At 45.4% G+C, this 14,666-nt stretch overlaps 2 protein-coding genes across 3 annotated transcripts in view; one reads left to right on the top strand and one right to left on the bottom strand.

Annotated features, from left to right (window-relative positions):
• LOC308577540 (excitatory amino acid transporter 5-like) overlaps nucleotides 1-5,374 on the bottom strand; it is a 37,623-nt gene extending 32,249 nt beyond the window's left edge. The window contains exons 1-3 of one of the 2 annotated variants that reach the window (XM_081177836.1): nucleotides 5,202-5,374; nucleotides 4,296-5,026; nucleotides 11-90 (exon numbers count right to left, since the gene is read on the bottom strand). In XM_081177836.1, coding sequence (XP_081033962.1) covers nucleotides 11-90; nucleotides 4,296-4,472 — 257 coding nt within the window. In that variant the 5' untranslated portion in view covers nucleotides 4,473-5,026; nucleotides 5,202-5,374. Of the gene's footprint in view, nucleotides 1-10; nucleotides 91-4,295; nucleotides 5,051-5,201 lie in introns of those variants that run through there. The other variant, XM_081177837.1, reaches the window with a different exon arrangement.
• A 2,104-nt stretch (nucleotides 5,375-7,478) lies between these two features.
• On the top strand, nucleotides 7,479-14,508 carry POLE4 (DNA polymerase epsilon 4, accessory subunit). Its single transcript, XM_081178143.1, has 4 exons — nucleotides 7,479-7,825; nucleotides 9,875-9,959; nucleotides 12,648-12,689; nucleotides 14,250-14,508. Exons 1-4 carry the CDS (start codon nucleotides 7,589-7,591, stop codon nucleotides 14,261-14,263), a joined length of 378 nt encoding a protein of 125 aa, XP_081034269.1. The 5' UTR covers nucleotides 7,479-7,588; the 3' UTR covers nucleotides 14,264-14,508.
• Nucleotides 14,509-14,666: the final 158 nt, after the last annotated feature.

Below are 14,666 nucleotides of genomic sequence, written 5' to 3'. Positions count from 1 at the left end.
TTGCTCTCACCTGGAGGTGATCAGTGGTAATATCAGCATCTTCAACATCCTCATCAGGAGTTCTCCAGGGAATGAGAAATACTGCTTCTCCTGTAGGGGAGGGGGAAAGGCAAAAGCGTTAGGCCACAGAGGAGAACTTGGGAGGAGCAGAGAAACACAGAACTTGCAGCAAAAAGAGAAAGTCATAGCGCACACAGCTGGAACCTAGGTTGAAAACAATCTCACATTCACGCCATACATTTAAAGTGTGTGGCTTCTCCCAAAGAACTCTGGGAACTGTAGTTAGTTAAGGGGGCTGGGAAGTGAAGCTTTGTGAAGGGTAAAATACAGTTCCCGGGATTCTTTGAGGGAAGCTATGTGCTGGTGTGGATGCGACCAAGTAGCAGCCATCATTCAATAGCAAGGAATTAATGATGTTCTTTTTAAGCACATTTCCCCTCCTATAAATTTACACGTGGGTATGATGATGGCGATGATGATGTCCCTTTTTTTGCCACAGCAACTCAAAGCGACTTAAAATATTTTAAGCATTAAAGACAGCAAAACAAACCAAAAAAACACACACCTAAAAAATCTACATTAAAACATCCCACTCTCACAAAAAGGCCAAAGTTAATTAAAAGCTAAAGGCCTGATGGATGTTTTCACCTGGCAGCTAAGGTTATGTAACGATGGTACCAGGCTAGCCTCCCCAAGAGAGCATATAATAGTAATAATAATAATAATAATAATAATAATAATAATAATAATAATAATAATAATAATTAGTAGTAGTAGTAGTAGTAGTAGTATTTATACCTCGCCCATCCAGCCACCACTGAAAAGGCCCATTCTCGTGTTGCCACCCTCCACACCTCCCGTTGGTGACAAGGTTGTGCAGGCTTAGCCCTCACATCCAGAATCACGAATGGAGACGTTTCCATAGGGCAAAGGTGGCCAGCTCTCCAAGGGCTGCTTTGTGGTGGTGGGTGCAGTTACCCCACCCTCTCACAGAATGCCGCAGCTAGACTGGTGACTGGGAATGGCCACCAAGACCATATAACACCAGTTCTGAAAGACCTACATTGGCTCACAGTACGTTTCGGAGAGCGATTCAGAGTGTTGGTGCTGACTTTTAAAGTCCTAAACAGCCTCGGCTCAGTATGCCTGAAGGAGCGTCCCCACCTCCATCGTTCAGCCCGGACACTGAGGTCCAGCTCCGAGGGTCTTGTGGCGGTTCCCTCCCTGCGAGAAATGAGGTTGCAGGGAACCAGGCAGAGGGCCTTCTCGGTCGTGGTGCCCTCCCTGTGGAACACCCTCCTATCAGATGTCAAGGAAATAAACTATCTGACTTTTAGAAGACATCTGAAGGCAGCCCTGTTTAGGGAAGTTTTTAATGTTTGATGTTTTATTGTGTTTTTAATATTCTGTTGGGAAACCCAGCCAGATGGGTGGGATATAAATAATAAATTCTTATTCTTATTCTTGATATCCCTGGTTCCAGATCCCAGCATCTCCTGGTAGGGATGTGAATGCCCTTTACCTGAAACCCTGGAGAGAAACCCTGCAAGTCAGCACTGACAACCATGTGCCAGATGGACTTATGGTCTGATCCAGTATAAGGCAGCTTCCTGTGTTCCTATGTTATTGCCAGGATTCCTTGGGGGAAGGCGTGTGCTTTAAATGCGTGGGGCGCATGTGGCCAGGGGAAGCAACTATTGGGAAGGCCCCATTTTGAGTGCCAAAAAGGAGAGGAAACAAGGGTTGATCCTTTGCTACCAAGCTAGAAAATGGAGAGGAGTATTTCACGGCCCAAATGTATGCTCTGAGGAGGGTGTCCCACAGAGCTCAACAGAACAGTAGGAAGCCTACGTAAAGATTGCAGGCTTATTCTTCGAATGGCTCCCCAGCAGCATAGCTGTCAAGTGTCCCTTATTTGAAGGGACAGTCCCTTATTCCAGCGCCATGTCCCACTGCTGTCCCTTATTGATGGATGTCCCTTAAATTTCAAAGGAAGCAGCTCCTCTCCCTCCCTCCCTGCCGGCCAGGGAGGAGGGCGGCTCCAACTGTGTTGCTTGGCTGTGTTGCTCACCCAATAAGAAGTCTAAGAACGACTGGGGGGTGGAGCTTGCATGCCTTGTGTGTGGCTAGTTAATGCAAGCTGAGGGGTTTTTTGAATGCTGGACGCCATTTTGTTGCACGTGCTGCTGCAAACTTTGCAGTGCAAAGCCAGGCCGGGGAGCCATCTTAAGTTGAGGCTGCATAGGCCTTGTGGTGCATGTGATTCAGATTCTATTCAGTTGAACCTCTGGTTACAAAGTTGGTTGGACAGTGTTCTCGAAGCTACCAGCATGAGTTTGACCAGATTGCAGGAGGACAGGAAGACTGGAGTGCCTGGAAGAGGTGAGGCTGCAGGTCCCTTATTTTGGTTGCTAGTCCCTTATTTTCAAGGCTGCTGGTCCCTTATTTTCAAATCTGTAAGTTGACTGCTATGCAGCAGAGTTCATAGAATTAGGAAGAAGGGTTTGAATTAAGCTCTGCTCAGAGTAGACCTATGAAAACTACTGGACTTGTTTAGTCTTGTTCATCTTTTTCAGTGGGTCCACTGGCTGCAACCCTGGGCAGGTAGGCTTAAGAACGGGCTGAGGAACGTTTGGCCCTCCAGACATTGTTGGACTCTCCTCAGCACCAACAGCCATCATGGCCTATGGTCAGGGACGGGGTTCTAGTCCAGCACCTGGAGGATCACTGGTTTACCGCCCCTGGCTTAAGAGGTGAAGGTATCAGTGCCAGACATACATTTTTTGGACCCTGAAGCTTGAACTGTTGGGGGGGGGCATTGCAACCAGCAACGAGGTCTGGGTAACCACTGTTATCTTCCCCAATGGGGTTGTTCCATGACAGATCACCATATTTATTATTTAAGCTAAGATTTGGCTTAAAATTGCTGTACTGCGACACTCCACCTTTACAACATTTGTGCTGCTGACGCTCAACACTTTGGGATTGTTGAAACATAAACAAAAAAATAATCAATTTTGAGTCGTGTGACTCAAATTGGGTCTACTAGACCCAAATTTTTAAATCAATGTAGACTGTTACTTCTGGGGCCCCTCTGGGATTAGGGGCCCTGAAGGTTAAACTTCATTAGTTTCATAGCAGATCTGTCCCTGGCACCAATACTTTTCCAATGTCAATTTATTCAATTCAGCACTGTGTTCAGTGGGAATCGTAGCCACAACAACGGGGAAGGAGAGAAGAGTCTTGCTGCAGTTAAGTAACCAGCTTAGCTCGGCACTTTGAGCTATGACACCAAGCACCCGTAACTGAAATGGCTTCTCTAAACCCTGTCAGAGATGCCGCAAGGACATGTCGAAAGAGAAGCTGGCCAAGGCGGGTGGGGAAGGAGTAGCAGCTTATTCTCTGGTGATTCCTTCTGAGTTTTCAGGTAGCCACAACCTCTGAAATAAGGAACCCCCGTCCTTGGGGATGAATGATGAGTTTGATTTGAATCACATTTAAAGGCAAACATAGCTAATCCAAGCTTTCTGAAACAATATGCAATCTGAAAGACAGCTGTTCTGCGAAATTCACACTTCTGATTTTTCCAGCCAAGTAAGGTACCAACATTTTGGTACAGATTTCTCTTAATAAGCACATTTTGGGAAGCAATTCACTCTAATATAATGCCTTTTTGTATGTTACCTTCACCAAAACATGCATTTTTGTATACATTACTTGATTGGAACACTGCACTGCAAAAGTCAGAGAGGTGTGAGTTTCGAAGGACAGCTGTATTAGTTCAAGAAGTGGATAACAGATAGTTTCTCATTAAACTGCAAATAGAATAGAATTGCTCCTCCACCTTTAATCCATGGATCAACATGGCAGCAAAAAGCTTCACCTGCAGAAACTCTGCCTCTCTAGATACCAATCCTTCTGCCAGAAAAGAAGTGAAGAATCCCAAACTCAATCGCCTCACTAAACAAAGCAACAACCAAAACACACACTCTCCATTCTTCCAGGGCCACTCAGATTTGAAACTGGCTGCTTCTGGGGTAACAAAATCCCACCGCTCAGTTCCTTTCTCCAGAAAGAAGCTTCCTGCAGTATCTGCATGGGATGTTAAGCACGCCCGAGCATATGCACTATACTGGAGTAGACACAGCTGACCCCCACCAAGTTGGGGTCATGCCGGAGTATGCTATTTCCAAGCTAGCTATGACCTCTGTCGTAGAAATCCAGTCTCTGCCTATTGCCTGTCTTGCTTCAGAAAGGCCTGCCCTGTTGCTGTTCCATAAAAACTAGTCACTTACCAAATCAGACAATTCCAGTGTCCTCAGCAGGAACCCCACAAGGCATCCAGTCATCACAGAAAGCATGGAAAGCGTCAAGAGGCCATTTTTGCTCCAGAAGGCCCGGATCCACTTCCGGAGCCCCACAAGGCTGATGGAGAACGGGCAAAAGAGTGCTTTCTTCAACTGCTCCCACATGGTGCCTTAGCTTTCAGAGCTTCACCAGGATCCGTCATGAACCAGAGAGCGCCGCGTCAAGGGCAGGATCCTGGAGCCCATGGGGCATCATTGAGGCACCTTTTGTCCTGGAGGAATCATATCTCCCTGCTGATTAGAACCTGTCCGGAGAGGTAGAAGGAATGCAAAGAAAAGACTCTCTCTTTCGCTCCCTGATAATCTCCACGGAGGATCACACCAGAGCACGGTTGTTATCTGATCCCCTTTTAGCTTAATAGAAAGTGACATGTCCTGTGACGTATTAATCCAAGTCTAGATTTGGAATAAGCAAGAATAGAGCTATGTCTGCTTGCAGAAGAAACAAAGGAGGGCCCTTCCAAGCATCTGTTCCACTGCACATTCACAAGGATTTGTGCTCAAGGTAGTCACACGACACACAGCCAACCCCACTTTCAGTACGGTTTGTGCGCTTGCAGAAGTTTTGAGGTGGCCACATTGCTTTATTCCTAATGTGCATACATTCCCGTGAAATCCTCTAACTGCACAAATGTTCTTTTTGTCCTGTTTTTGTTGCCCTCTGGACAGGACAGCAGTGGCGTAGCGTGGGTTGTCAGCACCCGGGGCAAGGCAAGTAATTTGCGCCCTCTAACCCGTGGATTTTAGCAGGGGGCAGAGAGCTGCGAGTGCGAGCACGGCCCCCCCAGATGTTGCGCCCGGTGCGGCCGGCCCCCCCTGCACCCCCCACGCTACGCCACTGCAGGACAGCATTGGAGAAGCATCACGGAACTAATAAAGCAGAATAAATCCACCACTGTTACTGTGTCAAGAGCATGTTGGTAGGATACACACACAATAACACACCAGTGTGGAGGAGCCCAGGGTCATATTGTACTACTTCAAAGGCTCAGATTTACCAAGCAAGCTCTCAGAAGCAGATCTTGTGCACAATTTCTGGTCTTGCCCACATATTCAAAAAACTGGAAAGGAAACCTTGACTGCAGTTCCAACAAATCACAGGATACCAGTTGTCAGCAAGTCCCCACAACCCACATATGTACTTCATTAAAGTTAAATACTAAAATACTAACTTAAAGCATTATGCCATGTCTTATCACTGTTCTGTTTAGCTGCCATGCTTACATTGACTCACCACAGTGCTCCTATGTTTTAAGCCCTTTATTTATTTGGGTTCTATAAGTTCCTATTTAATTCAGCCCGTTATTCAGTATCCATTAATTTTTATGGAAAGGTCCAGAGTTCAATGGGAGACTTTTGCATGCCCAAGGTCCTTGATTCAATTCCCGGCATCTCCAGATAGGAACAGTCTTTAAAGTTACTGCTAGTTGGCATAGTTGATATTGAGCTAGATGGACCAGCGATTTGACTTGATACTGGTTACCCTTCTCCCTTCTATCAGCTTCTGCAGCGGTATATTTTTTAAATACCAGTGTAAATCAAATAAGGTCTGGGTAATATGCAGTGGGGTAAGCCGTAACTGTCAGAAAGCCATGCAAAAGGTTCCAGTTTTGAGTCCTGTTACCTTCTAAGATGCCACCGGAAACTCTGGAGAGGCATTGCCATAATGTGAGCTGGACCAGTGAAGCGCCTGACTTGGAATTTGGCAGCTTCCTATGTACTTCTAAATATTAAACATGATCAAGTAAAAGGAGATAATCACTACCTCAATTTGTTTTAAACCGGTATAGACACACATATATATATGCGCACCATGGAATGTTGGGTAAATGGTGGTGATTACAAGAAGTAAGGATTTATGTACTGTTTATTAGCAGCGCCCTAGCTTACAAGGGATGCGGGTGGCGCTGTGGGTTAAACCAAAGAGCCTAGGACTTGCTGATCAGAAGGTCGGCGGTTCGAATCTCTGCAACGGGGTGAGCTCCCGTTGCTTGGTCCCAGCTCCTGCCCACCTAGCAGTTCGAAAGCACGTCAAAGTGCAAGTAGATAAATAGGTACCGCTCCGGCGGGAAGGTAAACGGTGTTTCTGTGCGCTGCTCTGGTTTGCCAGAAGCGGCTTAGTCATGCTGGCCCCATGACCCGGAACCTGTCTGCGGACAAACGTCGGCTTCCTCGGCCAATAAAGTGAGATGAGCGCCGCAACCCCAGAGTCGGCCACGACTGGACCTAATGGTCAGGGGTTCCTTTACCTTACATGGTTTTTTGTAAAGATTACAACAAAATGTTCAGAAAGCCATCTGAATGCTCAAAGTTCTATACTTGTTATTTTTAAAAAATGTAGGGGAGCATCATATATCAAATAATATTTAGTTGGTTATCTGTCTTTATACAACACACTTCTTTCCTGGATATTCTGGAAAGGAACTGTTGCCCTCAATAATGTGTATGGTTGGCTATTTTCTTGCTTCTCATTACATAAATACGGGGCAACCAAAACTCCGTATTTCAAAATAAATATTTCCCCCCTCCCCACCCTTCTTTGGTTACCTATGGGACCACCTATCCTGGTATGCCCCATGGAGGACCTTAAGGTCCATAAATAGCAACACCCTAGAGGTCCTGGGCCCTAAGGTAGTCAGATTAGCCTCAACCAGAGCCAGGGCCTTTTCAACACTGGCTCCACGAGACCAGGGCCCTACGGGATCCGATTTCTTTCTGCAGGGCCTGTAAGACAGAGTTGTTCCGCCTGGCCTTTGGCTTAGAATCAGTTTGATTCCCTCCCCCTTTCTTTTTCCTTTCTCCTCCTGTGAAGAGGCTGCATCCTAATGTTTTAATGTTGCATTTTAATCTTGTTTTTTAAATTGTATTTTAATCAACTTGTTTTTTATTATTGGTTGTTAGCCACCCTGAGCCCGGTCTTGGCTGGGGAGGGCAGGATATAAATATATTTTTTATTATATTATCATTATTATTATCATTATTATTATTATTATTATTCCAATGGGTTAACTCAGCAAGGAGCCAGATCCCCGACAACTGGAAGCCGGTCTAGAGGTTTGCCACGTGGTAACTTAGCCGCCTCTGAACACGTGATACCAAGTTAGCACGTGGCGCGCGAGAGGGGGCGTGCGGTCGGAGCGCAAAGAGCGGGAAATGGGCGCTTCGATTGACAGGCCGGCCGCGGCGCATGCGCACTGGCGCCACTCCACAGCCCGGCTAAGATGGCGCTGGCTGAGGGAAACGCCGTGGCGGCTTCGGCGCCGGCAGACGAAGAGTCCGAGCCGCCGCCTCCTCCGCCGGCAGCACCGGGGGCGGCGGCAGCTGCTGCTGCTGCCACCTTCTCCACCGCGGCCCGGCCGGCCCGGCTGCCCCTGGCGCGTGTCAAGGCGCTGGTCAAAGCCGACCCGGACGTCAGCCTGGCCAGCCAGGAGGCCATCTTCATTTTGGCGCGCGCGGCGGTGAGCGACTGACTGAGGGAGGCGGTGGGCGGGGTCTCGTGTTTGCCTCGGCCAATCAGGAGGCCGACTGCGTTGGCGCGCGAGCGCGCGGCGGCGGCGGTCGACTTAGGCCAAGGCGGTGGGCGGGGCGCCGCTTTTAAGCCTCCCGCCAATCAGGAGGCCGGCTTTCGTGGTTGGCGGGCGCTGCGGCGATTGACGTGAGCGCCCTCGAGCTAAGGAGGCGGGCGGTCCTGCACGGTTACGCCCTTGCCCAATCAGAAGGCTGTTTTTCGTCTTCGGCTACGCGGGGACGGGTAGTTACGTAGGCCACCCCTGGCCAATCAGAAGCTTACTTTTGCACTGGGCCGGGTGAAGGGCGTGACAGTGGAGAGGAGGGTGGGCGGGGCTGTGCCACTTTTGGCTGCGGCGATTGGCTGCAAGTTCTAACCACGTGGCGAAGAGGGTGGGATTCTGCAAACATATTCCTGATGCTTGTTCTGTTATATACCTGGCCAGGTAATTCATTATTATTCATAATAATAATTATTCATAATAATCCATATGAATTAATTACAATTGTGGGTGTTCTGATTATAATTATGGCTATTCTTGAATGTTTATCATAATTGTGAATATTGGTGTGTCTAATGCAGTAATCATGTAATTATTTTTCTAATGCTCATAGTATTATAAGTTTTAGCTCCCCAAATTGTTTATAAATCATCTTATGTTTGTATATTTCCTTGGGATACATGTAAAATGCAAAGCCTAACTTGGGAGGCAGGCAGGATTCATATTTTAAATAAATTCATATATTAATTTAATTTAATAATTTTTATTGTGCTAGCCGGAGGCCATGGCAACATCCAAAGAAGGAAAAAACGGTTCCTGGATGGGCTAGCAGTCTATTGCAAAGGGGACTCAGATCTAATTTGCACATTTTATCATACCAAGAACTAACTTAGTTGGTCTTTAAGGTGCTACTGGAAGGAATTTTTTTATTTTTATTTTGTGTAACAAGAAATTTTGGTGGATTTGACCATGGCTTTATATTAATAATATGATAACGAATACTCTGCAGTAAATTACTGGTGGTACCACTTAATTATTGATGATTCTACAGTTTTGAGAGAACACTGGTTGTAATATTAATAAAATAGGATGTTTTAGTATTACAGCAAATACCAGTGTTGCTGAGTGAGATTTTTATTGGTTAGGTAAAGCTATCGCCACCGCTGTGGCTTTTGGGTCTTCAAATAAACCAACATGGATTTCCATATTAATGCACAGTATCATAATGCTGTTATACAAATCTATAGCATAAATGTGCTTGGAATACCAGGTACTTCTTAGGACACAGGTGGCACTGTGGTCTAAACCACTGAGCCTCTTGGGCTTGCCGATCAGAAGGTCAGTGGTTCGAATCCCTGCAACGGGGTGAGCTCCTGTTGCTCTGTCCTGGCTCCTGCCAACTTAGCAGTTCGAAAGCACGCCAGGGCGAGCAGATAAATAGGTAACTTTTTTGTAGGAAGGTAAACAGCGTTTGCATTCACTCTGGCTTCCGTCACAGTGTCCCGTTGTGCCAGAAGCGGTTCAGTCCTGCTGGCTACATGAGACAGAAGGCTGTCTGCGGACAAATGCTGGCTCCCTCGGCCTGAAAGCGAGATGAGCGCCGCAACCCCAGAGTCACCTTTGACTGAACTCAACCGTCCAACTAAATAAGGATATTGTGAACTCAACTCAATAAGGATATTGTGAACTTGGAAAAGGCTCAGAAAAAAGCAACCAAAATGATTGTGGTGGTGGAGACAATTCCCTGATGAGGAAGGGTTACAACATTTGGGGGCATTTCAGTTCAGAGAAAAAGCAAGGCAGCAGACATACAAGAAAGGTGTATAAATTTTGTGGAAGAAGTGAATAGAGAGAAAAGTTTCTCTTCCTCTCTCCATAATATCAAAAGTCCTGGGCATCCAGCAAAGCCGAGTTTTTGATGATTCAGGACAGACAAAAGTAGATACTTATTTACAGTCCCTAAAAACTGTTTTCCCCGCTTTGCTTCCATCCCCACAGGAGTTGTTTGTGGAAACCATTGCAAAAGATGCCTACATCTACGCACAGCAAGGAAAACGGAAAACTCTCCAGAGGAAAGACCTGGGTAAGGAAGTAAAATATCAATAATTTTATCATTTATACCCCGCCCATCTTGTCTTCCTAATTCTTAAGAACCAAAATGATGCTGTGTGTATGTGGTGACAAGGTTGTAAACCAGAGGAATGCTTCATGGGTTATTAAAGAACTAAACAAAATGGGGTTGCCATATTTTGAAAAGTGAGCTTTTTCTGTTTTGGAAAAGTTGTTGGGCTTTTTTCCTTCTTTTGCAACATCTCCAAAAAAATGAAGTTTTTAAGCTATGTTTTAGGAAATTCGCCAAAAACAATCAACACTTCCGATATGGACTGCCATATACCTGGACTTTCCTGGACATTTTAACTGATTTTCAAAAATTTCGCCCAGAAACTATCTTCGATGGGCGAATCCTGGATATGCCCAGGAAATTCCAGATGTATGGCAGCCCTTAAACAAAATTAAAATAGCCGTACACAAAAGAAGCATTAGTGGAAAATGAAGAACGCATTCCTACCTGTCCAAGGCATATCTGGGCTGTATTGAGTCCTTGTCTTGCTCAGACTAGACCCATTGGAAGTTAGGGTAACATGAGTAAGTTAGGTTCATTAATTTAAATTGGTCTACTCTGAGTAGGGCCTGCATACAATCCTTATCCCGGCCCCCTTGAGCTGCTGTGCAGTTCACAAGAACGGTTGCTGCCGAAGCAGGAGGAGAGCATTGCAGTTTCAGTGACTGGTTGGTTCAAATAGGTGGAGGAGAGGAATTCGCCCAGGACACACTTACAGTGGTGCCCCGCAAGACGAATGCCTCGCAAGACGGAAAACTCATCGCTTCTCGGCCTTTTGGCTAAGATCAAGCGCAAGACGGAAAACTCGCTAGACAAAAGAGTTTTCTGTTTTGGAGGTGCTTCGCAAAACGAATCTCCTATGGGCTTGCTTCGCAAGACGAAAATGTCTTGCGAGTTCCTGCGGGTTTCCCCCCCTCCCCCCCTCCGCTAAGCCGCTTATCAGCTGATCCGATAAGCCGCTAATAGCGCTAATCCGTCAATGGGCTTGCTTCGCAAGACGAAAAAACCACTAGACGAAGAGAATCACAGAACGGATTCTTTTCGTCTTGCGAGGCACCACTGTAATTGTTGTTTGCCGTGATGCTAAAGCCCGGATAGTTGTGGAATTATAGAATCATAGCATTGTAGGGTTGGAAAGGGACCTCAAGGATCATCTGTTCCAACGCCCTGCAGTGCAGGAATATTCAGCTGTCCCATGCTGGAATCGAACCTGCAACCTCTTGACATCATCCGCTCTAACCAACTGAGTGGAGAAAGAAAACAGCACAGGTTGTGGATTAGGAAGGGAGGTGGTGGGGTGCTTGTGTAGGCAAAACGGCTGCTCTGCCACTGAGCTATATTTTTTTATATTATATTTTTATTAGTTTTCAAATACAAAAACAAATTTATACATTCCATACACCTTACTTCTCTTTTTTGACTTCCCTCAATTTGTCTGCCATTCCTTCCTATTATTACTTTTTACACATGTCTGCCCTTTTAACCCTTTCCCCTCACAGAGTTTCCTTAAAGCTTACAAACATAATTTTATTATCTTTTTTATTTTATTTTTTAAAATGATATTTATTAAAGTTTCAGAAAAGATTACAAAAATAAGAAAAAGAAGAAAAAAAAGGAAAAAAGAAAATACAGAATACAGAAAAATAAAAACAATTAAAAACAAATCAATCTTTCCATGTCTTGTCTTTCATTTCCTTGTTTCCCTGACCTCCTCACACCTCCCTTTTTTGTATTCCAGTTCAGTTAGTTAATTCAGCAAATCCTTTCCCTCTTTACTTTTATCTTAATCCTTTATCTTAATATATTATAACTTTAGATTCTCACCTACTAACAATCCATTTTTACATACTCCTTTATAACATTGCTGCTAAAACCACTTAACTTCATTCCGACATCATTCTAACATTCATTAATTTTGCAGTATTTCTGTAAATAGTCTTTAAACAAACGTAATTTTATTATCACTCAGTTTTTGCATATATTGGATAAACTTTTCCCAATCTTCTGTAAATCTTTGATCTCGTCGATTCCGGATCCTTCCTGTCATTCTGTCCAGTTCTGCATAATCCATCATTTTAGTTCTCCATTCTTCTATCGTAGGTAATTCCTCCTGTTTCCATTTCTGGGCCATCAATATTCTTGCTGCTGTCACTGCATATAAAAATAACTTCTTTTCTTTCTTATTTATCTTATTACCTGTAATGCCTAGTAAAAATGCTTCTGGTTTCTTAACAAATGTATATTTCAACATTTTCTTCAATTCATTATAAATCATTTCCCAAAAGCATTTTACCTTCTTACATTCCCACCATCTGCCACTGAGCAGAGGTCTTCCTCCTAAAGGGGAGAAAGAGGTACAGGGATTAGGCTGGAGGGCAACCCCTCCCCCCACAAGAAACCTCACAGGGACTAGGAACACAAGCTGCATTATTTGGGCAGAAAGAGTAGCCATATCAGGTATCTTGGGGAAGCCACAAGGGCATGGAGAAGATCTGAAATTAGCTGCCATAACTTCTCTTGCGGCCAACAAATAGGAGCCCTTTTACAGTTCAGAATACAAATTTCTGTGGTCTGATCCATCCTTGCAGATATCAGTCCTAATTTCCCTTTTATTATTATTTCCTTTTCGAATTGGTGCTGCTGCCGCAGACAACGCCATAGAAGCAATAGACGAGTTTGCGTTTCTGGAAGGTAAGGTTTCGTTTCAAGTTTTCTTTGTAGTTTCGCTGCCTTGTCAGAATGGTGAGCTAGCCTTACCTTGTGTCACGGTCCGGTTCGCGGGCGATCGAAGTCCCGGCAGGGGACGTCCGGACCGGGGGCAAGATGGCAGGGTGGGAGCAGGAACAGGGGTCCAGGAGCCAGGAGTCTGAGGGTCAGAGAGCCGGGAGTTACGAAGCCAAGGGTCCGGGGGTCAGGAAGCAAGGAGTCACAAAGTCAGGGGTCCGAGGATCAAGAAGCAAGGAGTCACGAAATCAAGGGTCCGAGGGGCGAGAAGCAAGGAGTCAAGAAGTCACGGGTCCAAGAAGCAAGGAGCCAAACACAGCAAGGCAGGGAACGTGTTGCCGTGGCAAAGAGCCGAAGGGAAATGCTGACCTTATAGCCCTTCCCAGCTCTTGCCACCAGCGTGCTGTGAGTTACCAATCGGCCTCACCTATGCGGCCGCACCTTCCCTCTTCAGAACAAACTTAGAAAGGCCCCAGTCCTGCAAAGTCCTATTGGTCACAGGGCCTGGCTCCTGCACACACACCTGACACCTTGGCTCTGAATTCCAGGTGCGTGAAAGCCAGGCTCCAGTTCAAACGGAGAGTCACTTTGGTCACATCTACGGCATACATTTAAAGCACATGGCTCCCCCCCCCCCCAGAATCCTGGGAACTGTTAATTTGCCATCCGCGGAGCTATAATTCCCGGCACCCTGAACTACAGTTCCTGCCATTCTTTGGGGGAAGCCATGAAAACCTCAGAGGTATATAGTCCATGTGAAGCCCACAATTTCTGTGTAGGTCAGAATTAAAGTCAAGACCAGAGGGTAGCCAATGCGAATGCCATCCAGAAATGGTTGGAGTCCATTCTTCCATCAGTCCTAGAAGCTATCATAACCAGCAGCCAGGGATTATGGGAGCTGGAGTCCAGGAAATATCATGCCCTCTCACATACCCTTTTCCCAGTGCCATAATGGATGTGTGGGGGGGTTGTATCCTTTAATTGCTCCAACAGTGTGTTGTTTGGGGGCTTGTGGGCATTTGAGATGGTGTCTGAAAACCTTTTGACGGCAACTGGAGATGTAAAGGAGCAATTTGTTTAGTTGGCTTTGGGTTTAAGAGCTAAGGTCTCCAAACAACAATACAGAATCTGGAAGATAGGCTAGGAATGATGGGAGTTGTAGTCCAACCCTTTGGGCCTTGAAGGTTCATAATAGTTGAAAAAAAATAAAAAATTAAACCTTTCACATTCCATGGTGTGTGTGTTTTGATGTTTTCTTAGTCTTCTTAAGTATATTTTATGCTTTAGCACATTGACTTGTAACAACCTGAATGCTGAGAAGCAGAACAGAAGCCAAGGCACAATTGATAAAAATGGATAAATTTAGATCCCTTTCTAAAGGGATGAACGTGAACTGGAATTAGTTCCTCTTTAAAATGAACTTTCCAAGCTATGTCCAGGCCAAATGTAAATCTGTTAATCTGCCTTGATTCGAAAACCACCTATTTTCATTTCACGGTCTGCCTGCTCCTCTGTTTAATTCTGTAGGTACTCTGGACTGACGCAAGAAAGGGGAATCCCTGGAAGGAGAGATTGGAACAGAACGTGCCGTGCAAAAGGCACAGAAGGAAACGTTCCCAGGGAGATGAAGGGACTGTTTCTGCCTGCCAGACTTGGTGGATTTGAAATGGCCCTGAATTTGAAACAGGCTCTGTTGTAAATTGCTTTCTATATACCCCAACCCTTGTGGTTTCTCCGAAGTCTGTATGTCATTTTGTACTCTAAATACATACATCTTTTTTCCATACCTCTGTTGTGCAGTACAGTGTTGTGTATGTTACTGCTTGGCCACCTGGCCTCTACCTTGCAATATATAAACACATACATTGAAATACGCATTTTAAAAAAATATCCAAAAGACAATCCTATATTTAAAAAGGCAGGATCAAAGCATCTCTCCTACCC

Source organism: Podarcis bocagei (genome assembly GCF_964188305.1).
Source record: "Podarcis bocagei genome assembly, chromosome: 18".
Classification (NCBI taxonomy): Eukaryota; Metazoa; Chordata; class Lepidosauria; order Squamata; family Lacertidae; genus Podarcis; species Podarcis bocagei.
The sequence above is the reverse complement of the archived record's forward strand: the minus strand, read 5'-3'. Positions and strand labels throughout refer to the sequence as shown.